The 26,321-nt window shown below is 41.7% G+C and overlaps 1 protein-coding gene across 4 annotated transcripts in view; it reads left to right on the top strand.

The window, feature by feature from the left end:
• ARL15 (ARF like GTPase 15) overlaps positions 1-26,321 on the top strand; it is a 432,647-nt gene that overhangs the window by 129,024 nt on the left and 277,302 nt on the right. For all 4 annotated transcript variants that reach the window (XM_024119582.3, XM_024119575.3, XM_055086555.1 and 1 more), the window contains one exon: positions 18,685-18,829. In XM_024119582.3, the coding sequence (XP_023975350.1) occupies positions 18,685-18,829 (145 nt within the window). The remainder of the gene's footprint in view (positions 1-18,684; positions 18,830-26,321) is intronic.

The raw sequence follows: 26,321 nt of genomic DNA, 5'->3' as shown, positions 1-26,321 counted from the left end.
TATGAAATGGATAACTAATAAGAACCTGCTGTATAAAAAAAATTCAAAAAATAAAAAGATAAAAAGAATCAGAACTCTTTTATGACACAGAGCGTTGTCTGTGATAAATCAGAAAAACGATGAGCTACTTGTATAATTAGGCATACAGTGATCCCTCTTGTATGCAATTCATTTCATCTCTTTTAAAAAAGAGAGGAAAAAAGATGCATATAAAGTAGTATATGCAAAAAAAAGTTGAAGAACTGACCACCAATAATATCTAGGAGGTTAGAATAATGTGGAAATTACACATTCTCCCTTATACATTTGATTGATTGAATTATTTGCAAGGATTACTTTAAACATCAGAAAAAATAGAGAAGAAAATAAAATTAAGTATACATCTGTATGTGTGTATAACTGGACTACAGATAACAGAAGTTTTCCAGAAATATAAGGGTTGGGCCAACTTTTTGATGAATGAGGACAGAAAATTATTTCCTTCTCCAGCCTGTGAGGAGTTGTTGTTTTTGTAGCTATTTAAAGCATCATGATATTTTGTATCCTTTTATTCTTATGTTAGCTCTTTGCATGATTCCTTATGAGTAAAACCAAGATCAAAGTTGGGTTCATTTTATTGCACATTTTCATTGATGATTGTCTGAATGCAGGATTTTAATTACCCTTTCTGTTGAAAATGACCCTCTCCTGCATCTTGCTACCCAGATATAACTGCACAGGTTGCTTGATTTTGAGAGGAACACTCCAATTTTGAGGACTGGGGAGAGGGTTGTTGTAAGGGAGTGTAGCTGAGTCAAGACTCCTGGTTCCAGAAGCTTTCAAGCAGTGTTATCTTTCTTTTTCCTTATTTAAATATAGTAATTCAGACAATGTGTGATTTTCATTCTTACTCCCAGAGAGCAGTCAGCATGTAAGCGTGTATATCTCATTTAAAATTTTATTTTTAAAAAATGAACATCTCTGCATCTGTTATTTTTCCAGGATGCTTTTCAAAGTCTAAGACAAGGAATATCTTCTTCAAATCTTTGTGAAACACGTTAGAGAATTATTGATTAGAATATGGGTAGCCGAATAGAGAATCTACCTCAAAAAAAATGAGACTAAAACCTTCATATTTTCCATTAATCTAACCTAATGATTCTGGACTATTTTAATAGATGTATTCAATTTGCTTGAGACCAGCCATGATTAATTTTATCCATTGATTTACACATTTCACAAACATACAGTGTATCAGGCATGATGATACAAAGTTGAATAAAGAATGATTTAGAGTTAATATGTAATGGGGAAGACAGACACTCAGTATGCACTTTGGCTCTAGTGCAATGTAGTAAGTAGAACATTAGCAACATGAACCAAATACTGTGAGAATACAGAGTATAATGTGAGCCTAGAGGGAGGGAGGAGGAGTTAGGGAAACCTGGGCCTTGAGAATTGAGAACGATTATTGCCTCTTGGACAAAAGGAATATGGATTTATTTCCTGAGTAAATAAACATCCTTAGTGTCTCAAGAGGGGTCTCCATATCATTCAGTCCACTAGTAGAGAGAGATCGGGATACCCTACTCTCGAGGCCAGCCCTTTGGGATTCTAAGTAGCATGACTAGATGTCCCTTTGGGAAGTTTGTTCAGCTAAAAGTAAAACTCTCTTGTGGTATGAGCTAGATAAAAGATGATTCATTTTGTGTGCATGATGGGTCAGGTATGCTGAAGCAGATTCTTTCCAGGTTTTGGCCTTCCAAGCGGTGTTTAATCTATAAATATCAGGGATTAAAAGTACAAAACTGTGTAAAGTCGTCTATTTTCTGTTACCTACCCCCTCTTCCTACTTTGCCATAAGGGTAATATAGGGATTTTTTTTTTTTTTTTGGCCAGGTCAAAGATTTTTATTAGGATGAGATTAGAGAAAGATTTTTCATTTTAGGTGGCTGGAAAGTACATCCAGCTGAAAACCATCAACCATTTAGGCTACATGCTTCATTTGAGTTGTGTTTCTGGATGCAAGTCAAGTATGACAACTGTGAGTTTCATAACTTTCTCTAACTTGATTCAAAAACGTTTTGGGGCCAAAATACTTCTTGAGGTCTTTTCTGTCCTCTCCTGGCAAGGCCCTATGGAGGTTATCAAGGTCAAGATTATATTGCTGGGTCTCAGAAAATTGCAGAAGAGATGAGGAGCTCTGAGGCTGAGGCTTGCATCATCATTTACCCTTGCTGGTGTTCTCCCAGTCATGACTTACCACTTCTTGTTCAAGATGAACGTCTCATTGGGTCCTTGCCTCTGCCAAGGAGAAACTAATCATTTATGTTATGTATTTTGTCTGCTTGTTAGCAATGCTCAGGTTCCTTCGTTGGAGTTATGGCTTTTAGACCATGTAGAGTAAGTTCTGAAGGGAAAATATGTTGTTGAAGAAGGTGGAGTGGACAAGAAGGGACTATGGAAAGCAGTGGTCAGTGAGAGTAATTCCACTGAGTGGCAGTCAGAACTCTACAGTGTTCATGACCGTAGTCTCCCAGGGGACACTCAAACCCAGTTGGTATTTTGGGATCTTTTTATTTATGGTATTATTATTCATAGTATCTCAGCCTCAGAGTATTCAGTTTGTCTTTTTAAAAATTCAATAATGGTTATTAAGGTTAAAAATTGATTTTATAACCGTATATCTGAGCGGCTTATAATAGGGCCATATGAGCTCCTTGAGTGAATCAACAAATATCTGATTGAGCACCTGTGATGTGCTTGCTACAGTATTTATGTTGAAGTAGTGACAGTTCTGTCAAGAAATAATGGCTTTATTGCAAAACAATAGGTATAGAGAATATGAAATATTTAAGAGGTAGAATCAACATGAGTATGGGGCCTTTATGAATTGTGAGCAGTGTGAGAGAGAAAGGATCTAGGATGTTAAGAGGATTTTAGCTTTAAATGCTGGGTTGGATGATGATGACATTGGCTAAACTAGGGAATACAGGAAGGAGGGACAAATGGGTGGGAGGACTGGTAGTGAATTTGGGTTTTTGTTAGTTTGAGTACCTAAGGAATATCTAGGTATAGATGTCTAACAGGAAGTTTAGACACACTGCTTGGGTTCTCCAGAAAGAGGCTGAAGCTGGACATGGGATTGAGAAATCATCAATGTAGTCAAAGCAATGAGAATGGAAGGTTGGCTCAGGTGAAGCATGCCAAATGAGGAGGTCGTTGGACATAAGGACATACCCTGGATTTCCACCTCCACCACTTCATTACATCTGTGCTTGTCAAGATTACCAGCATCCTCCATATTCCCCAATACAGTGGTTATCTGTGTGTCCTGATCCTCACGTAACTGCTTAGAAGCTTTCATCTTAGTTGATGATCTCCTCCCTCTAGAAGCACTCGACTTTTCTTGATTTCTGTTACACTATGTTTCCTAGCTTTTTCCCTATCAGCCTGGTTGGTTTCTCCTCTGGTGCCCAACCTATAAAGGTTGGACAACTCTGGGACTCTGCCTCAGCCTCCCCCTGTCTGACACTGCCGTGAACTTTGTGTTGTAGTTCTAGAGGAGGACTAAGCTCGGTGAGAGTCAGATAAAAGTTCTAAGATATGCCAAAATCAATAGGTGATTTAAAAGAATGTGTTCCTTCCACTCAAGAAAAATATGGATAGAATATAGAATTGCATCAACCTCAATCCAAAAAGAGGTTAGAAAATAATCCAGTATGGTTTTGAAGGATCCGTGGAAACCATTCAACCAGTTAGTTTGAAAATATTTATTGGGTGTATATTTTATGCCAGGCCATGTTCTGGTTGCTGGGGATGCCTCAGTCAAAATCCTGCAAAAATTCCTGCCCTCCTGAGACTTACATTCTTATGAGGGGACACAGGCAGTAAACCAAATGCATGAGTGAGTTATTGAATAGGTAAGAAGACGGTAAGTGCTGTGGAAAGACATAAAACATATAAGGGGGATAGGGAATGTCGTGAGGCAGGGAGGATGCACTTTTAGAATAGAGTGATCAGGGTAAGTCTCATTGAAAAGGTGACGTGTGAGCAAAGACCCAAACAAGATAAAGGAGTGAGTCTGTGTGTATCTAGGGCAAGTGATTTCTAGACAGAGGAAGTGGCAAGTGCAAAAGCTCTGAAGTAGGACTGTCCCTAGCATGGTCCAGGAACAACAAGGAGCAACTGACTGAGGGAGGAAATCATAGTAGGTGTTGCCATAGAAACAGTTGGGGGGTGGGGTGGGAGGGAGGTTGTGGCAGGTTTTATGGGACCTTGTAATCTGTTATAAGGGCTGTGGTTTTTCTATCCTGAGTGAGATGGGCTGGCCTTTGGAGGATTTTGCATGGAAAATAGATGTGACCTGACACATTTTAACAGGATCACTCTGACTACTGTGTTGTGAATAGACTATAGGGAGGTTAGAGAGGAAGCAGGGAGCCCGTTGTGAGTCTCTTGCCTAATCCAGGCAAGATGACAGTAGCTTAGACAGAGTGGGAAGGACAGAGGTGGTAAGAAGTAGTTGGATTCTGGAAATATTTTGAAGCTATTGCTGACAGGGTTTCCTAATGGATTGAATGTGTGGTTTAAGAGAAAAGGAGTTGCCAAGGACCATTCTGTGTTTTTGGCCTGAGCAACTGAAAAAAAAAAATGGAGTTGCTGTTAACTGAGCCAAGGAAAAAGTTTGGGGATGAGTTGTGAGTTGTGTTTTGGGTATGTTAGGTTCAAGATGCCGACTCAGTATCCAGGAGGAGGAATGTGGAGAAGGCATTTGCATGTATGCGTTTAGAGGTCCGTGGTACAGATATAAATTTGGGAGTTAAAAGCATCTAGAGAGATTTGAAAGCATGAGACTGGAGGTAGTCAGCACGGAAGTGAGTGTAAGTAGAAGAGGCTTTAGGTCATCCCAGGTATTCCGATGGTAAGAGGCTGATGAGATTAAGAAACTGACAAGGAACCCCCTTCCCAGTGAAATAAGAGAGAATCCAGAAATGGGTGGTGTCTAGAAGTTCAGTGAGAAAGCTTTTTAAAGGAGGCAGTGGTAATCGTGTTAACGGAAAGGACCTGTAAGACAAGGGCTGAGATTTGACCGTTGGATCTAGTAGTGTGGACATCACGATGACTTTGACAAGGAGAGAGCCTGTTAGGTGTGGGTTCAGGAGAGACAGGGAAGAGGGAAATAGAGATGATGTTTTCAAGGAGCTTTGAAAGCTGAGAAAGGGAGGAAGAAGTGGGGCGAGGTTAGCCCGACCTGTTAATTGATGTGCTTTTTATAGCCATATAATTGGAGTATTAAGTTGTCAGAAGTTGTGCTAAAATTGAGGAGTGAACATATTTAAAATATAATTAATTGCTAGTAGTAGTTGATTTTCAATATTGTGTACTTTGTTTTCTAAATCTTTAATTTTTCTTTTTGAAACCTCATTGTCAATTGAAGTAAAATAGATATTGAGGCTTTTAAAATTGAAGTATAATTGACATACAACATTATTAGTTTCAGGTGTACACCATAATGATTTGACCTTTGTATACACTGAATATTGGGGCTTTTAATGAAAGTGTTGTAGAAAGTTCTCAAGCTGAGATTCAGTCAAATATTCGAGGTTGCGGTTCAAACTGCTGCTGAAGCCATATCCTGTGTCAAGTCAAAGATTATCACACGGGCCTCCCTGGTGGCGCAGTGGTTGCGCGTCCGCCTGCCGATGCAGGGGAACCGGGTTCGCGCCCCGGTATGGGAGGATCCCACATGCCGCGGAGCGGCTGGGCCCGTGGGCCATGGCCGCTGAGCCTGCGCGTCCGGAGCCTGTGCTCCGCAACGGGAGAGGCCACAACAGAGGAAGGCCCGCATACCACACACAAAAAAAAAAAAAAAAAAAAAAAAAAAAGATTATCACACTATCTAGTGCTGTCTTTAGGATGTCCCCTTTTAACTCTACTTGCCTTTCCATCAGTCTTTGAAAGTTTGAAGTACCTACATTAACCTAAGTTGGATGTGATTTAGAGAATATCTCTTGCCACTATTGGATCAAATTTTATTTGATGTCTATCTTTTTATTATCTCCTTCATTCTCTTCTCATTTCTTTCAGTGAAGGACTGGATGTGGCTTATAATACAAACATGTAATAAAACGTGAGAAGTAATATGGGATTTAAAATTGTATAATAGATCATTTCAAAAATCTCATGTTTTAAGGTTACGTATCTTTTATCCTTCTTTGTGGGCAGAGAGAGATTTGCAAATTGTAAGAAACTGTAAAATATGAAAACATTAATAGGATCGGAGAGAGAGCTATGGTTTTTGTTGTATAGTTGCTTTGAAAGTCTTGCATGTTAAGAAAATCTCACGGCAATTTTTGTTCTTCACCCCACTGCCCCCAGATTACATGACAATGAGGTCTTATTTTAATAGATGCAGAACTTGTTATGACCGAAATTCTTTGTTTCCGGTTTTTACTTAACAGAGAATACTCGCGTTTTTCTGGTGATATCTTATTCCCCTTGTGTGGTTCCCACATGAGCCCTGATCATCTCAAATACTTTTTATGTACTCTTTTGGTGATGAATATTTTACCTCTGCCAACACTGTCTCTAACTTGTCCATGAACAATTCCCTTGAGGACCTTCATATCCACTATTTTTGTAATTATAAAATCGATTCTAACACTCAGTTCAAATAGTCATGAGTATATGCCCTTTCTTCCTTTTGGAGAGCCATGGCAGGGATAATCTGTTCAGGTGTAGTCATAATTCCTTGGATGAATGTCATAAAATTTCCACAGAGTCACCAAATAAATGAGACATAATGTCCTATTTTTAAATATATGCCTTTAATCCTTTCCCTTCCAACCTCCTTCCCCCTACTGTTTTTGGGTTTTTGTTTTTGAGCTATATTTTAACATGCTTGTTTACTATAACCCTTCAGATTTTGTTTTTTTGGGAAATCTGAATTTGTCAGCCAAAGACTATGAATTTTTAAATTATTTGTTGACCATAAATATGATTGCTCTGGTTTTTCTGTTTCGGCTTTTGGTTTTTTTAACGTGTTCCTGATGAGTAGTTTTTTGTTGTAACAGTTGCTTCACAATTACGGTGTGATGTGCAAATTGGAAAAGAGAGACTTGAAGGATTATACATTACTTAGATAAATATGTAGAAAACCAGAGTAGTCTGATTTAAAAAAAAAAAAAAAAAAAAAAAAAAGAAAAAGCCCAGTCCTATATCCTTAGGGAGTTTATGTTTCTAGTGACAAGCAATAGCACAGTCTACCTGATTGAGTTTTTGTTCTTAATCAACAAAAGCTGGGTGCTACACACACCTCCAAGTATGTCCTGCCCCATTTTCCTCCTACAAGATATTAAAGTTGAAAGGAAAGCAAGAATATGCAAGTTTAGACATAAGAGCTGTCAGGCATCAGCTTCCTACACAGACACACAGCCAGTCCCCATCTTCTTACATGTAATAATTTATTGGTAGAAGTATGAAAAGAAAGAAGAGAATGCATGTGGAATAGGAGAGCTGAGTATTAAATAATAGTAGACAAGTGGGACACTGAGAGGGTAAAACATTTTGCTCAGGAAAATCCCGGCTTAGAGTTTTCTGCTAGCTTTCATCTTGCCCTCTGCCCAGGACTCTGGCATATTCCATCAGAATAAGTCCATGGACTTGGAAGATCAACAAATATTGTTCTATTTTATGTTTTTAAATTGTTTTTAAATTTCTCTAATAATAGAGAAAGTCTATTGTCTTTTGGGCCAAAGGACAAAATGTATAGTTGATATTGTTTATGGCTGCCCTGTAAGTGAATAGTCTATTTAGGGACAAATCCCACAAGAGCTTGGGGTCAGGACTCCCTTCTTTCATTGCTGAAGGTAGGGGTCAGCTATTTCTTTCTTAACTGCCTGGCAGCCAGGGCCCCAGCATGAAACCAAGGCTTGGCCAATTGGATGCTCCAGCTTGATGGTCAGTGGTACCGGGTTGGAGTAGTCAGAGGTCATTCTCATGCTGCAATGGAGTTCAGTACAGGATGCCAAGCAGTTAGTACAAGTGGTGACTCCTGTACAAATGGCTGCTGCGGTGTTACTGTGGGCTGCCTTGGTTCTTGCATTTTTTTTAGTCTTCTCATCTGTTCTGTGAATTATCAGTATCTTTCCAATAAATCACTTTTCTGGTATTTGCAAGCAGAACCTTCTCTGGTACAAAAGAAAAAGGAGGACACCCATTTTAAAAAACACCTATGATGTTCAAATATCATATTTTCCTGGTTCGAAAGTGCCTCTTTAATAAAACACACCTTTAAATAACTCTCTGATTAATTCCAGCTTATAAAGTGAGAAGATGGCTTGAACTACCACTGCTGCCAGCTCAGCTGTGGATCTGAAATATCCAGCTGTGCCCTCTCTGCCTCTCTCATCACCAATAACAGACTTTGCAATCAGAGTCTGTCTGACACGTGTGTTGATGTGTGAGGCGAGATAGCGTCTAGTTCACTGTATTGGCTCTCCCACATTAGACCAGAGTAAACATTTGTCTTTGTCAGCAGTTTAAGCAACGTGATTTGAGGATGCACAGGGATCACAGACACTACCACCACCCCCTCCCCTTGCCACCATTATGCTTTTGTCTAGGTCTGCATAGACATAGCAGGAGATTCATAATCAAAGAGAAGTGATTTAACTGCTAAGATAGACCAGTCATGTTTAAAAGCTGTTTCTCCTCTCAGGGGAAGAAAAAAATACAGTGATGGTCCCACTCTACATCATATTATGCTCTCCTTTAATAGTTCTTATTATAGCAAACCAAAAGGACTGTCTCTGTGTGATTAGCCACCACTGGTATTTGGCTTATCAGGTCAGATCTTTGACCAAATGGGCAATAAAATAAATCCAGACCCTGCGTTATCTTGAACTGTGCACTGTGAGAAGAGTCCTGATGGGTGGTCACAAAGTCAGTTTTTAGGAAAACACTTTTCTGAGTGAAAAATCTAATAACCACAATCATGGTGATAACAATACCTATTGATTACTGAACACTGTTCTGAGCATTTGCTACATAGTACCTCATTTACTGCTCCCAACAATCCTATGAGATGATCCTTGCTGTCTAGATTAGGAAACAGGTGTTGGTGAAGTAACTTCTCCAGATCACAGTAAGGTTGGATCTCAGGCTTGTCTGACCATGCACTTAATCAAAGCCATGTACTGAGTCACTGAGAAGCTCATTCTACCACGTGGTGGATGCTGTGTCAGACACTCAGGTTCCAAAATTAAATCAGACGTGGAGCCTGCATTGAAGTGCTCCAAGTCCAAGTGGGGGATGAAGGACTGTAGAGCACCTTTACTTGACAGAATGATGAGTGTTAGGACAGTGGAACAGAAAAGGTGCTAAGGGAGTTTGAAGAAGGTCATCTCCATCAGACTGAGGGCCACAGAATTCTTCCTGGAAGAAATGATCATTGAGCTGAATTTTGAAAGATGACTAGGTGCCAGGCAGAGGGAGTTAGTGGAGAATGATGTATAGGCAGAGGGTCAGCCCCTTTGGTGACATGGATCATGAAGGAGAGTGGATCAGGAACTGCACATAGGTCTGTATGGTTGGCATGAGGGCCATGTATATGGTGGGAAAATAAAAACAAATTATTATACAGATATTATAATTATAAATATATATATTATAATTATAAACTTAAAATAATTATATTTTAAGTTTCACATGCTGAGCCCCGGTTTGGGTGCTTTATAAACATTATGAACATTATCTTATGTAATCCCTCTAACAACCATGAGAGGCCAGAAATGAAGGCAAAGGCCAGATCATAAAGAGCCTATCTGCTTAGATAAGGAGTTTGGTCATTTTCCTGACAGCTATGGGTAGCCATGGAAAGATTTTAAATCATGGGAATGACTTGATGTGTTTTAGGGAGATTATTATTAGCATTTTGGAGACTGAATTGGAGTCGGGTAAGACCTGAAGTAAGGACACCAGTTAGGACAGACAGTGTGTTTTCCAGTAGACAGTGGTGACGCGCTGTCAGAGACTTTAGGAATGGGGAGATGGTAGAGACCACATGGGTGGATTTAGGGGAATTGGTGAGAGGCTATGTGGGGCTGAGCTCCATCTTCATGGAACCTGAAGATTGTTAAGTGAAGGAATGCTCTGTGGTCCAAAAATATGGAATTAGGATTTTCACTGTTAGGGTCTACAAGGAAAACAACTTTAGTTTGATTTGTTTTTTTCTCGACCGTTTCAAAGCTCCCCATCTCCAGTTCCAACAAGCACCAAGAGCAGAGAGAATCTGCTTTGCTGGGATCTTTCCTGGGAGATTTTAGATGATCCATCCACTGGAAGATCTACCTAGGGAGTCTAGCTCTTTTTAAGTGTTTCCATTCCCTGATTTTTCCTAAGTGTACAAAGTATAGAAAAATGCCATTGTTAAGGAACAGTAAAAGTGTTTGAGTATTTTTATGCCCAACTTTCCGTTTAGAAACACTCTATTCAGAAAGTGACAAAAAAAGAGGTTCATTGCAAAATGTATTAATCTCTTTCACGTTCAACTAAATTTGTATTTCTTTGCTCTTTAGGGAAAAAAATAATAAGTGGCCTAAAACTGACCTAGGTGAAGCCCTGATTTGGATACGTTTATGAGTATTCATTTAGCTTAGTTCTCATTACAGACAGTCATGCCTGGGGAATTTACTGCTAGTGTTACTGGATAATTCTGTCATTATAAAAATTAGATATTCCATCTAGTCATTATAAGAGAAAAATTACATCTTAAAAATAAGAAAGACAATTTATTTTCTACTTAGCTTCCTCTTTGAGTTTCTTCATTTTTATTAAAAAAAAACCCAAACCTTATCCCCCTGATCTATTTCCAATATGAGAAGATCTGAAATTTTGGATTGCTAGAATATAGGAGAATCTCGAATTAGAGTCTCTTTAAATCTAATTATCAGATACGTGCCTTAACTTTTAAAACCCCACTTGTGGCTCATCTGGAAATACACGTACCAGGACTCATGAATGCCACTGATCAGGATGACTGGTGCACAGACTGGGAGCCACGTGGGCCCCTGGTCTGGTTCAGCGCCGCGGCACTCTCTTCCATTCAAAGCCTCAAATGTCTGCCCCTCTGCAAAGCCGTGAGGCCAATGTCTGTAGCTGCTAAGCATGAAATCCCCTGCTTCTGTTTGTTTCTTTTGTTGCCACGAGTTAATAGGGACAGAGACAGGAGACAGCCCAGAACAAAGCAGAAATAATGGAGTATTTCACCCCAAAAAGGAATGTGGATTGAGAAATACAAAGGGTAAGGCAAAGACAGACTTAGTGTCCTGAGGCAGTGTGATGTATTGGCCAGAAGCCTCAGCCCTGGGACAATCTGTGAGCTCAGAGCAGCCCACATGGCCGAAAGGTTTGACCCATCTTCTGTAAAAACAATTTATTGTTTTTCCCACTAGGGTCTTAAAGGGCCACAGGATTTTTCACCTCAAAAAGTGGATTGCTCTTGTAACCTGGGGAGGAGTCGTCTGCTGGGATCCGCCTGGTGATCAAGGGCCTCTTCGCAGTACACTATTGCCCTGCTGATTATTTCTGTAGCTGAGGTGCCATTTGGAATTTATATTCTTTTCACTTCTTTGCAAGACCTACTAAATAATCCAAGACATCAGAGCCTTTTTGAAATTCATTTTTCTTCTTGCAGATGGAAAGAAAAGATTAGCTAAAAGCTTGCATGTTCATATAGACCATCTCTTTGACATGGATTTCCACACAGCCTAGTTTATTTATGTATTTTCTCCCATACTCTTCCCCAACACATATTATTTTGTTTAGTATTTGCTTGTTTTATTTACTTTATTGAGGTACAATTTACATGCACACATTTTAAAGGGGGAAAACTTGAGGACTGTTCCCTTAGAGATTTTTTTCTCCCCTTATTTGCCATGTTTAGAATCAGAAATCTGTGCAGCTAGCTTCTCTTCATAGACAAGCTTTGTCCTTTCCAGAGGACAAAAAAGGGTTAAATGGAAGAAGCAAACAGCGGGAAAGAGAAGCCAGCAGCCCTTCAGTATCCCCTTGTCTTCCAGCCCAGCCAGCCCCCCTCCTCCTTCCCTGCTCCCTAAGTCCGCCCCAAAGGAACCCAGTTCCTCTAACTGTCCAGGGAGAAAGATACAGGTTGTCTGCCCAGAATGAAAGGCCATGAGCCGGACAGTGCAAGGAAGGAAGCAGTACCGAGACTTGCATCTCCCCCTTCCTCTGCCAGGCATCTGTCCAGTTACACAGGCAGCCTTGTTAAAGCCCCCCTTCACTCCCTCGAGACAACACCCCGCTTCTGAGGCTCTGAGCCCTGACTCCAGACGTGGCTGTACCAAGGCCAAGAGGACATGAGTAAGAGCTCTGGAGCCAAATAGCCCAGGTTGGAGCCCCAGCTCTGGCCCTTACTCTGTACCTTACAAACTCTGGCATATTTCCGTATCTGTACATTGCCCTCTACGAAGAGTACCCCGAACGTCGCCTCTACATGACACACTCTCAGACGTTAGAGGCTTTTCATTCCCATCACTCAGAAAATTGCTCTGGAGCCAGACTGCCAGCGTTCACATCCTGGTTCCACTTAACAAGTTTAACTTCCTCGGGCCTCAATTTCCCAGTCTTAAAATGGGAAGTGCAAAGTATCGATGCTTTTCTCATTGGGTTGTTCTTACAAGTGAATTAACACACACAAATCATTTATATCTTGTGCTTAATAGTACTGACCGTCTTGGGTTTTGTTCTTGTGTTATTAGGACACGATTCTTCCTCGTGTCTTTTCCAGAGCTTAAGCAGCTCTTACAAGCCCTATAAACATGTTTGGTTGTAGTTTCAAAAGGCAGACCCATATTTGACTATTATAGACTTGGAAAATATTTTAAATCTTGTAGTTTTGGATATTAATATGCTTCTTAATGTTTTATTCAGTGAACAAGTTTAGTGTTAGAAAACATTCTAGAAATTGACTTCCTTTTGTCATTGTGAGAGTTGGTGAGGTTCAGAATATATAGGTGCCTACTTTTGGTTTTGAAACCAAACCACCTAAGAAATATATCCACTTCAAGTCATGGGTGACTTCTCTTGCTTTTAGGCACTAACTAACTGATTTTTTGTTAATCTGACAAGTATTTATTGAGCACACTGCCAGGCCTCACCTGAGGACTCCAGGGAAAGACCCGGTCATCCGCCATAGGAAAACTACGGTTTTTGTTTGGCAAGACCCGTATTTAAATAAGGAAGAGGTAGTATGGGGCTCGGGCAGTGACTGTATAGCTGTGGGAAGCCCCGACACTGACTGAAGAAAATTTTCCAGCAACTCTGCAGAGCCTCAATCAAATTGAAATCATGCACAGAATAAAATCATGTATTCATGATGAAAAACAGAGCATCAATTGAAACAAATGCCATGTCCCCAAAGGCTAGGGATTTAGCGAGACGGAATGGTAGGAGATGCGGGCAATGCAGGGGCCAGTGCCAGAAGGGGAAGATTTCGAGCAGGACTCTGTCTAGCATGGTGAATCGTATGACAGCTTTGCTCCTCTGCTTTGGTGCCTGGCCACCCTTGGTAGCTGTAAAATTAAACTTTTTGAACCAACAGTCAGACCAAGGATGAATGTGTCTTTGGGTCGGTGTGCATAATTCTGTCATCTAATAATTCTTACAGTCAGTGAAAAATACACGTGGCATAATACTCACTGCAGTGCTAGAAGTGTGTTAAAGGACGAAAGAGTGGAAGAAAGGAATAGTTCTCGCCGGGGGAATGGGAGACTTTCCGGAGGAGGTGCCATCTGAGCAGAACTTTGAATGGGAATTTGCCAAGTAGAAAAGAGAAGGGAGAGCCTTTCCTTTTGAGTGCACAGGACCCGGGTGGCACAGAAACACGAAGTGCTCAGACTGTTTGAGGGACTAGAGGGTGATCTGGAGGGTGGCTGGCATCATTAAGGTGGAGATGTAGAGGGAAGTGCGATATACAGTCAAGTGCTTCATTAGCGCTTTACAGCGTCAATTTGTTGAGTGGTTATTCACTGAGTCCTGTTGGGTACAGTGCCCGACAGACCTACCGATGTCTGGCGCTGTCCCCAACAGAAATGGGGACATTTTAAGATGATCTTGCTGCCTTGGTGCTAGACCACCAGGCTGAAATACTTGCAATTTAATCTTTTGCTTATTTTTTTCACCTGATACATGTGATCATCCTCCTTCATGCAAATATTCCTAAGGTTTTGCTTGGGCTTTTTGGCTAATCCACCTTTCAGCTAAGGGTTATACAATTTGTCCAAAGTCTACGACACAGAGTTACTACTGGTGATTCCGGTCTTGGCCCTCTCTCAAGACATTGACACACTGTTTCCTCACATACAGTGTTCGTAGAAGCTTGTGGATGCATGCTGGTGGGTAACATCCTGCATCCTGACATAAGAGAGAGACACTGGGTTCTTTTGGAAAGGAACAAATCATAACGGACCCTAAGTGAAAAGACCTGTGAACTAAAGCAATCTAGGCAACAAAGGCTGTGACCTTGGTTGTCTGACGCCATCCTCCCCTGCCCCCCACCCCCATAGTTACCCTGTTCTCTACTGCCTGCTGCAAGTGAAGGTTAAGGGTTGTGTGTCTTTAGTGTCTTGGGTTGGACTGGCATGGGTTGGAGCATGTGGTGACTGCTTTGGGCTGATGGAAGGGAAGTACCACAGTCTGGGCTGTATGGTGGGCTGCCAGGCCCTCGCCCAAGAAAGCTAACAATCACCTAAGATGCCTTAGGAAGATGAGCACTTATTTACCTGTATGGTACGCTTCTCATAGCATAATGCACTGAACTGATGCCTCATAATGTCCTCCTAAAGAAAGGAAGTGGCCGATAGTATTAAAACGTTACTGGTTAATCATGGGGAGACCGAAGCCGCCGAGGTTTATGGGCCTGCACGGAGTCATACAATGCCTCAGTGTCTGGCCTGGGAATGAAGCCTGAGTTTGCCGCTTGCTGTCAGGACGGCCGACGGCATTGTGTTTAGCATTGTACACCACTGAAAGGGGCTTACCCTTAACAATGCACGAGCTGCTGTAGGAGACAGACACAATGAACTTTGGTACAGTATAGTCTAGAGGCCAAAATGAGTAATTTTAAGTAAATTGACTATGAAATCCAAAGCTTCATTAAGCTTTAAAACGAAAACCAAGTGAAAACTCTGTACAGTTTTTAGGAACTGACTCCAAAAACATGAACATTCTTCCCCCATTTGAAGTAGCATAGTTTTAAGAGTCTTATTTTGTGGCTTGAATCTGACACTACCCCCTGTTAACCATAGGATTTATTTATTTCAAATAAATACTCCAAGAGTCTGTGACTTATTTCAAAGATGCTGCCTTAGAATAATTGTCAGTCTAACCTTTATGCTTTTTATGTTCCAAAATGTCTCATTCTTATAGACTGTGGTTTGCGGCGGGGGGCGGGGGCTCCTGTTTTATTCGGATTTGGTTTGGTTTGGGTTTTTTCAGAACAGTTGAAATATAGAGCCTGAAATTCCGGAAAGAGACTGGGGGAGAGGGGAGATGTCATGTTACGTGCCTTTACCATCTGCATGATTGGAACTCTGGGGTAGAGATGGCGTCACTGGGGAGAACAGAGAGAGAGGAGCTAAGAGACGAGAGTGGAGTAGAACGTCACTGCTAAATTGCCTTTTATGTCAAACATGTCATGGGTGACCTAGAATAAATGAGCAGGTGATGTAGATATTATTGGGCTTGGCTGCAAAGTTTTTACACTCTGGAGTTTAAAAAAAACATGAAAATGACATTCTGGAACTTTTGGCCAAAATATGTTGAGTAATATTGCCATATGAATGATTGAAACTGGGCAATATATAGCAATCAGTCACCTGCAATTTCATCTTGTATTTAAGATTGATGATAGTTTGGACCAGGGTAGTTGAACGGGTCTCTCGCCAGGAGCTAGCCCAAGGGAGTTCTGGCAGAGGAGCTGAGCGTGAGTGGCGGTGTCCAGAGAAGGAATAGGGTCTCTCCCCTCTTCCCCCAACAAAGTTCACAGTAGCCCAGTAAGAGAAACCACTGTGTGGCTGGTGCTGTTGTCATAGTTGAACCCAGCAGAGCTCTTCTTAGTGAATAGCTGCTAGCTAGTCTTTGAGGGAACACATACATACATACATCTGTCTCTCAGGAAAACTCTAATCATAGTCCAGGAGACTTGTTTCTTTTATGGGTAAGAAAAGGTTTGCAAAAAGTCAGACATTATCAGCCAGCCTTCATATGAATCTGGGATGAGATGTATTGGCATCTAGAATGCTTTTTATTGCATAGTCATTAATCTTGTAGGAGAGGCAAAATGGAGCTCAAGTAAGGCCAGAGAAGAGTCACTAATATGATGGAGGAGTGGGAGGGGTTGCTATATGAAGGCAGACTGAAATAATTAGGACTCCTCAGGCTCTAAACAGCGGAGAAGAAATATGATTAGAGTTAAATAAATCCATGAAGAATATGGATTAGATAATCATAGAATTTACCAGAAGTAGGCAGAGCCCCTTAAAAGCTGAGGGAAAGTGAATTTAGGACAAAAAGAAGGTCTTTCATACCAAGAAAGTAGGTCGTGCACATCAAAACCACTCTTTTGGGAACTGGGCTAAAACTTCTGGCATTGAAGAGAAGTGAAAAAGTCAAGCGAAAGTTTCTCTTTTTTTAACACTATTTTCTTGAAGCATGGGGGACCCAGAGAGAGCATAGATCAAGCTTCCTACTAGCCTTTACATTTTCTTTTCTCTTTTCTTAGGCGAAATTTAAATGTCATTCATTCGTCATTCGACAGTTATTCACTGAGGGTGGCTTCTATGTCGTGTTCTCTGCTAAGCACTGTGGATACTAGGATGAGGATGGACAGATATGGTTCCCACAGTCTGGTGATGAATGAGAAACTGTAATAGTCTGTGTGCTGAATTCACAAAAGTGCTGTGAGAGCTTGACATGAATTGCTAATGTACTCTTAGCATCAGAGCAGGCGGCCCTGAGGAAGGGATGCTCTAACTGGGACCCGAAAGCCAATGAAGCATTCGCTATGCCAAGAGTTGGGGGAAAGAGGGGGCAGCATATGTTGAATGCCTTGAGGTGCCAGAGGGTCAGCGTGACTGAAGGTGGGAGAGTAAGAGGAGAATCATGGAGGTGAGGCTGGAGGGGTGGGTGGAGGAGACCATGGAAGGCCTTGTAGACCACGATGATCATAATGGAGGCCATGTGGAGAATAGAGGGGGCAACGGTGAATGTACTGGGACCCATTGGAGGATGTTGATGTTGTCCAGGCAGTGGTGACCTGGGCTGGAGAGAGGCAGACAGATTCTAGACCTGTTTCAGAGGTCGTATGGACTGGACTTGTCAATTGACTGACGTGGATATGAGAAGTGAGGTGAGAAATAATCAAGCTGGGTTTATGAGAGTACGACAGCCAGTTAGGCCTCACGTTTCATCTGAGTAAGAAGAATTAGCACAGACATTTTATAGGTCTCTCCTCCCATGATCTCCAAAGGACCTAGAAGTCAATAGGTCTGCCTCCCTCTTACCTCTCTGTCTCTCTCTTCCTCTGTTGAACCTTTCAGGTCCTAAATGCTTCAGACTCTACAAGCTGGCACATCGATGGCCCCTAATAAGTGGATGTCAAATAAGTAGAAAGAGCAAAAAGTGCACGAATGGCTTCCAGCCTCCCAAATCCCCTTGTCTTTAACCCTTGCAGAGCAAACAGCAGTTCATAGTACCCTGAGGTCAGCTGACCTGAAGCAAGATTTAGCAAGGGTCAAGATGGCAGTGATATACACAGGAATCCTATTTAATGATTTTTAAAAGCATTTTATATTGAAATAGTATCAAAGCGCTGTAAGACTAGTACACGGAACTTTCCTGTAGACTCTATTCAGGTTCCCCAGTCATTAACATTCTACCATGATTGCTTTAGCACATTCCTTACCATCTGGGCATGGAGATGGTGATGGAGATAGAGATTTAGAAATGTTCTTAGCCAGTTAATTGCAGATGTCAAGACTCTTCATCTCTAAGTACTTTAGTATGTGTTTTCTCAGGACAATGATATTCCTTATGTAACCACAGTCCGCTGATTAAATTCAGAAAATTTAACCTTAAGTGATACTGTCATTGCAGACTCTAATATTCAGTCTCTATTCAGCTGTCACCTGTTGTCCCAACACTGTTGGTTCTGGTGTTTTTTCCCCCGCCCAATCCAGGATCCAATCCAGGAGGCATGGCATTCATTATGTCTCTTTAGTCTTCTTTAACCTGGAACAGCTCCTCAGTCTTTCTTTGACACTTTAGAGAAGAGCAGGCTGCTTGTCCTGCAGAATGCTCCTCGCGGTGGTGTCGTCCGATTTCCTCGTGCTTGGATGCAGCTGGTGCATTTTTGGCAGAAAAGCTGCACCATGACGTGTCACCCCTCACGGTGCCCCCGTCTCAGCAGGAGGGGAGCCGGCAAGTCCGAGTGGGTCTCATTCCTAGGAAGTTAACTTGGATTGCTTAGTCAAGGCGGTGTCCTCCTGGTCTCTTACTCTAAAGGTCCCTTTCCTCCTTAGGGTCAATAGGTTATTACCTCTCAGTACATAGTCATTTGAAATGTGACTAAGCTTTGTGCCTGCAGTCATGCTTAAAAGAGCTGCATTTCCCCTCTCTCGGCAGTGTTTTAGAGCACTCTGCTGCAAGGGACCACCACCTGCACGCCCAGAGTATGACCTGGTCTGCATAGGCCTCACGGGCTCTGGCAAGACCAGCCTGCTGTCCAAGCTCTGCAGTGAAAGCCCCAACAGCGTGGTGTCGACCACAGGTGGGTACAGCGCCGGCTCCTCGCCCTTTGCTTCCTCACCCCTGAGATGCTCTCGTTTCCTATGCTGTTGGTGGGATCCCCTCATTTCACTGAAATGCTTCAGTCATTTTATTATTTATTTTTAGATACTCTATTTTTCAAACTATATTTAAGGGGGGCTTTAATAGCATCAAATTGCTGCACTCTTCATCCCTCTAGTTGGTCATTTCAGTGCCACTGAATAAATCAAGCCAGGAGAATGTTGATAGAAACTAACCTTGCAACCTGTATTTCTAGTACTGTGACAGATGGGTTCATCTCAGGCCCGTTGAGTGTCCTCCTCCCTTGAAGTGTCACTCTGGCCTACCCGTGTTGGTCACACGCTCCCTACACGGTACAAGTGATAGTCTGAATCTTCTTCCCTGGAAGGTGGTGAGCGCAGGAACTGTTGATCAGGTTTACCATGTTGTTCCCTGAGGTGGCCAAGAAAAGTCATTCTAGGCAGTGGTTCTCAATCAGGGCAGATTTTGCTCTCCAGGGGACGTTTGGCAATGTCTGGAGACATTTTGGTTCTTACAGCCTGGGGAGGGTGCTACTGACTTCTTTTGAGTAGGAGCCAGGGGTGCTGCTAAACAGCCTACAGTGCACAGGATGGGCCCCCTCCATAAGGAATTATCTGACCCAAAATATCAAAGTGCTACCAAGAACTTTTCTCACTTCCCAAAAGCGTCCTCTTTTTCCTCTGAAAATGAAGCAGGAAAGACAAGTGTTAACTAGAGAAAATTATGGGAGGTGAAAACCAGAGCTGCTGTGGGAGAACTGACAGGGAAGGCTGAGACATTGTCGGGGAAACTTTAAAAGATTGTTCATTCAGACAGCTTTCTTTTTTGAACACGTACCATGTGTTAGGTCCAGTGTTAGAAACTGGGCATAAGCAGTGATCCCAGCACTCCAGGAGACTCAGGCCATGGGCCACACAGACCTTAAGCTTGTGTCCAGAAATACACAAAGGAGGAGGAGCAATCAGTTTTGCTTGGACTGGGGGAAGGGGAGGATGATACATGATGGAGTTTTCTACACTGGATCTTGAGGACAAGCAGTCTTGGCAGACAAGCAGGAATAAGAGAGTGAGGTGGGAGAAGAAAGAAGATTTGGGGCCAGAGGAGAAGCTTGTGTGAAGGCAGACAGGCCTGAAACAGGTTGCTACCTCCTGGGAGCCACATTTCCGAGTGGCTGCGACACGTGGTTAGTAGAATGCCACGAGTTGAGTCACAGGAGATAGGCAGTGGCCAAATCTTGGCAAACCTTTTATACCACACTCAGGAATTTGAGCTTTGTAGATAGCACAGAGACATCTGCACATATTTTAAGCAAAGAGAAACTATGTGATAAAATATCCATTTGAGAAAGATCACGCTAGCCATGATGCTGAGGCTGAACTGTGGAAAGCTCCATTAGCCATTAACTAAGACAGTGATGGGAGGGAGGGAGGGGGAGAAGGGAGGGAATAGATAGGATACTTATTGCAGGGCTAGTATTGACAGAGCTTGCTGGCCAGTTGGGTTTGGAGGATGAGGGAGAGAGAGAAGCCAAGGGTGACTCAGGTCCTGGCTTAGGTGAAGGGTATATGATGGAACTATTGACTAGGATTTCCTGTAAGTAGGAAAAATATTGATGACCAAGAGCCCTACCTCATTTCAGGCCAGGTTTTGCCACCAAATAAGTTAGGGCAAGAGTACAGGCTTTGAAAGCTTTTCAGAGTTTAGAATTGTAGATAAGAAACTGTGGACCTGGGCTTCCCTGGTGGCGCAGTGGTTGAGAATCCGCCTGCCGACGCAGGGGACACGGGTTCGTGCCCCGGTCCGGGAGGATCCCACATGCCGTGGAGCAGCTGGGCTCGTGAGCCATGGCCACTGGGTCTGTGCGTCCGGAGCCTGTGCTCCGCAACAGGAGAGGCCGCAACAGTGAGAGGCCCGCGTACCACAAAAAAAATAAAAAATAAAAAAATAAACTGCGGACCTGTGAAGAAACAGAGACATAGCTTGATTAAAGGATGAGGAAAAGCGTGAGGGGTTCATGATGGCTGGTGAGGCCACAGGGAGGATGAACAGAGCTCAGGTGTGGCCTGTTGCAGGAAGCCATTTCTAACTACCTTCCTTTCCCCCACATGGAACTGCGAACTCCCTGCTCTCCCACTGTGAAGTGTCTATCTCTCTACCATTTAGTGCCTGCAGCACTGCTGTTGACACATTTGTCTCCCCAAGCTAAGGGGCAGATAGAGCATCTTACTTAGCTTGTGCATCCAGATCCTGGCACACGGTTTGGGCATAGCTAAGATGCTTGTTGAGTGAATAACCCTGCAACAGTAAATTGAATCCATATGTTTTTACATAAAATATCGTACCTCTCTGAACCTCATAACTGCTTTTTATGACAGGTAAGATTCTTTTTCCATATTCTGTCTTTAAATCATCTGAGCCTCAAAGGTATGGTGATATGGCTGTTTTCACACAGCTAATGACAGAGGTAGGATGCCGGTGCAGGTCTTCCAATGAAGGTTAATGGTACCCAAGCCTTAGAATTTCTGATGAGAGTATTATTTGCTGGTTGTCTGTAAAACTGTGGACGTCTTCTGAGGAATGTGTTATCTAATATGCAAACTTTATTAACTTAACAATTCTTTTAAAGCAAAATAACTTCCTTCAAAGTATGTATGAGTAATACAAGTATACCGTTCTTCACTTATCAGAGGTATAAATGAGAAGCACTGTTGCTAGAAGCACAGTTTTGAATTACAATGTACAAAATTATCTGTAAATAATTTCATAATTTATTATTTGTAAATTGCAATACAATATGTTCTATATTTGCTTTTATTCAATTTTTTAATAATATGTTTTCCTCTTACTGGAACCAGTTGTAACATTGTGTGCTAATTGATTTTCTGATAAATTAGTAAGTTGGCTGACATTTTGGATATCAAGCTTCTATGAGTTGTCATTGTCCTGAACCAGGCACAGTGCCTTTTTGGAGACCTGTTTGGAGGTCTCAGCTATCAAGAAGTTTACACCTGGGGTAGGATTACAATGATAAACAGTTTAAATTTATTGAATGTTTCATATATGCCAGGAGCTAAGACAGAATAAGTGCTATACTTGATGGCATAAATGTGAAAGTTAAAAGAGTGATCATTTCTAAGCTGTGGGATCAAAGAAGGCCTTCTTCAAATAGGGCCTCATATGATGGGGAGAATCTAAGGAACGGGGTGAGGAGAGTAAGGATAGAAAGCGTAGGGTGTATTTGGAGAACAGTTTGTGATCTTACTGGGTTGAGGCCCAAGATGTGGAGGTATAGCATGAGTTGTGACCCAAAGCTAGAGACTAGAGAAGCTATTGAGAGAGACCTGTAACATGGAGAGGTGATCCATCAGGGGCTGTGGGGAATGGAGAGTTAGAGGCAGATGTCATTAATCCTATAAAAGTGTCAAAGATATTGGGAAATAGAGAGGAAAGGAAAAGAATCAAATATGACTTCTAGCTGGTGACTGAGTGAAATATAGAAAGTGGGAAGAAGGTGACAGACAGTTTTAAGATACAAGATAATGAGCTTAGTTTTGGACATGCTAATTTTGAGGTGTTGGCAAGACATTCAACAGTGATCCAAATGCCAAAAGACAGGCTGACTAAAGAGAGCTTATAGCAAGAGATCTAGATTTGAGATACAACTGAATTGTTGATTTGCATGAGATTGTTGAGGGATGATGAGCAGAGAGGGAGGAGAAGAGTGCTAAGCACCAACTATATTTCATTCATTCTTTCTGCATTTATTGAATGCCTGTTACGTGATTGCCACTGATTTAGGCACTAAGGGTGCGTCAGTGAACAAAATAAACAAATATCCTTGCCCTTTGGAGCTTACATTCTAACATCTGCATTAAACAGGGAATCTAAACCAGGCAGTTCTATATAGTATCGTATAAGTCAAATGTGAACAATAGATCAAAGGAACCAGAATTAAATAATATAAACAGAAGTCTAAAATCTGAGAGGAGGCCATGGATGTGGTGACCATTAATGACCAATGGTAGACCAGTTTCAGCAGAGCGTTGGGGTAGAAACTAACATGAACCATGAGAGGGTGGTGAGCATGCAGAGGGAATGAGGCACAGACTGTCCGTTTTACTCCCTGGGCCCCTGGCTAAGATTGCACATAGATTACTCTTTTAAGAAGGTAGACAGAAACACAGAAAGCAGTGGTAAAGGAGTTTATTTTTGCAAGGAAAGGTGCCATGTGAGCATGCTAGTGGACAGAGGTGTAAGCGTGGTGATCAGGAAGAAGGAAACACTGAAGATGTTCAATAGAGGGCAGGGAGTGCAAGAATGAGTGAAGACTTCTGATTCTGGTCAAGACAGAGTAACTAGAACTGGCTTACCCTCCCACCTGAAATAACCAAAAGGGGGGAACAAAAAACAGACAAGATACATAAAACAGTTTTTAAGAAAGTAAATATCAAGCAACAAGGGTTAGTCATCCCTGAGAGATGAGAAACAAATGAGATGAGCCCCACAGTTGCCCCAGCCTACTGCCTCAAGACTGTTCCCAGGCCATGGCACAGCTCCAGTGGGAAATGAGGTGGAGCTCAGTGGACTCCCTGCATTGAGGGGATTGAGCTGAGAGCTGGAGAGGCTAGGGCAGCTAGAGTTCCTAGGACACAGTACTGGAGAGGAGAGACTTGTACAGAGAGAGAACCCTAGAGATCTGTAGAGGGTCTCCTTTGAGTATGTGTCATAGTATTCATTGCATGCGCATGAGGAAACTACTCAAGGCTAGCAAAAGAACCCTCTGAAAGGGCTAGAGGGAACAGTGCCTGGTGATCACACAGGACTGAGAGTTATGCCTGTTACCACAAGCCAGATTGGAAAAGTCACAATTCACGAGGTAGTGGGTCGAGTACTAAGGAAGGTTTTGCCTTAGGAATCAGCTCTAAGCTGAGCACTGCCCTAGACGCATGTAGCAAATCATATTAATAAGACAAAAGGCTCAAACAGTTTCCTAGAAACTTTAATACACCCCAGAACAAAGCTGTGTAAGATTTACAGAAAACAAAATTATCCAGCACTTAACAAGGTAAAATTCACAATGTCTGACATTTAATAAAAAATTACCAGGCATGCAGAGAGGCAGGAAGACATGATTCATAATGAGAAGAATAATCTGTGAATTGAAACTGACTCATAACTGTCACAAAGATTAGAATTAACAAAGAAGGACATTAAAACTTATTATAAAAGTATAGACATGCAAAATATCTAAAAAAAACCATATAAAAATTTTAGTGGTGAACACTACAATATATGAGATGAAATATATACCAGAAAGGATTAATGACAGATTAGACATTGCAGAAAAAAGATTAATGACCTTGAAGGGCATTCGCATTCGGGACTACTCACAGTAGAGAGAGAGGAGAAAATGGAAAATGCAAAGAGCAATAGTGACCTGTGGAACAACTCCAAGTCACCTAATATATGGCAACACCTAACATTTGAATCTATCAAGGTGAGGGGGTGGAGAAAGGGACAGAAAAAAATATTTGAAGAAATGATGGCTGAAATGTTTTCAAACTTGAAGATAAACAACAAATCCAAGAAGCCCATTGAACCCCAAGCACAAGAGATATGAACAAAACTACACCAAGTCACATCCTAATAAAATTACTAAAGCCAGTGATAAGAGTGTGATGGTTAATTTTATGTGTCAACTTGGCTGGCCCACAGTGCTCAGATATGTAGTCAAACATTGTTCTGGATATTTCTGTGAGTGTGTTTTTATATGAGATTAAGATATAAATCAGCAGCCTTTGAGTAAATTTCTTTATATAATGTGGTTGGGCCTCATCTAACCAGTTGAAGGCTTGAATAGAGCAAAAGACTGACTTCCCCAGAGCAAGAAGGAAATCTGCACTGGGTGGCCTTGGGCCTTGAACTGCAGCATCGGCTCTTCCCTGGGTCTCCAGTCTTCTGACCTACCCTGCAGATTTTGGACTTGCCAGCCTCCATAGTATAATGAATCAATTCCTTGAAACATTTTTCTATGAATACACACACATCCTATTGGTTCTGTTTCTCTGGAGAATGCCGAGTAATACAAAAAGGAAATCTTAAAAACAGAGAAAAGATGTTACACAGAAACAAAGATAAGAGTGACATCAGATTTCTCACTGCAAACAATGCAAGGGAGAAGGCAGTGGAGCGCACCTTTAAAGTACTGAAGGGAAAAATAATTATCAGCCTATATCCAACAGAAGTATCTTTCAAAAAGAAACTCAAAATAAAGCCTTTTTCAGACTTTAAAAAAGTGAAAGAATTTATTGCTAGCAGACCAAAGTTATAAGAAAATGCTAAAGGAAGTTTTTCAGGCAGGAGAAAAATGATTACAGATGGAAATCTGGATCTATACAAAGCAAAGTAACAGAATGGTGACTACATGGATAATTATATAAAATTTAGTTCTTATTTAAATCTCTTTATAATTGTTTAAATATAAACAGTATATTGTGGGGTTTATAACAGGTAAAAGTAAAATGCATGAGAACAATAGAATAAAAGTCATAGGGGAAAAAGGGAAGTATACTGTTGTTAGGTTCTTATATGTGAAGTAGTTTAATAACACTTGAATGTAGACTATGATAAGTTAAAGATACACTATAAGCCCTAAAGCAACCACTAAAATAACAAAACAAAGTGTGAGAGCCAATAAGGCAACAAATGAGATAAGATGGAACTATAAAAAATAATCAGAAAGAAGGCAGGAGGGCTTCCCTGGTGGCGCAGTGGTTGAGAGTCCGCCTGCCGATGCAGGGGACGCGGGTTCGTGCCCCGGTCCGGGAGGATCCCACATGCCGCGGAGCGGCTGGTCCCGTGAGCCATGGCCGCTGAGCCTGCGCGTCCGGAGGCTGTGCTCTGCGGTGGGAGGGGCCACAGCAGTGAGAGGCCCGTGTACCGCAAAAAAAAAAAAAAAAAAAAAAAAGTCAGGAAAACAGGGAACAGGAATATACGGGACAAATAGAAAACAAGTAGCAAGGTGTTAACACTCAAACCTGACCATCAGTCATCAAATTAAATGCAAATGGTCTAGACTCCTCAATTAAGAGGCTGAGAATATGATTAGATTAAAAAAACAAGACCCAACTATATGCTGACTTTAAATATAAAGACACAAATAGGTTAAAAGTAAGAAGATGGAAAAAGATATGTTATGCCAATAGGCATAAGAAAGAGTCAAAAGAAAGTTGGAGCAGCTATATTAATATCAGTCAAGGTAGACTTTGGAGCAAAGAATAATACTGGGGATAAAGAAATTCATTTCATAATGATGAAAGAGTCTTTGAATCAGAGGACATAACAATGCTAAACATTTATGTATGTAATAACAACTTCAAAAATACACATAGCGGGCTTCCCTGGTGGCGCAGTGGTTGAGAGTCTGCCTGCCGATGCAGGGGACACAGGTT

This window comes from Physeter macrocephalus, chromosome 8 (assembly GCF_002837175.3).
Source record: "Physeter macrocephalus isolate SW-GA chromosome 8, ASM283717v5, whole genome shotgun sequence".
Classification (NCBI taxonomy): domain Eukaryota; kingdom Metazoa; phylum Chordata; class Mammalia; order Artiodactyla; family Physeteridae; genus Physeter; species Physeter macrocephalus.
The sequence above is the reverse complement of the archived record's forward strand: the minus strand, read 5'-3'. Positions and strand labels throughout refer to the sequence as shown.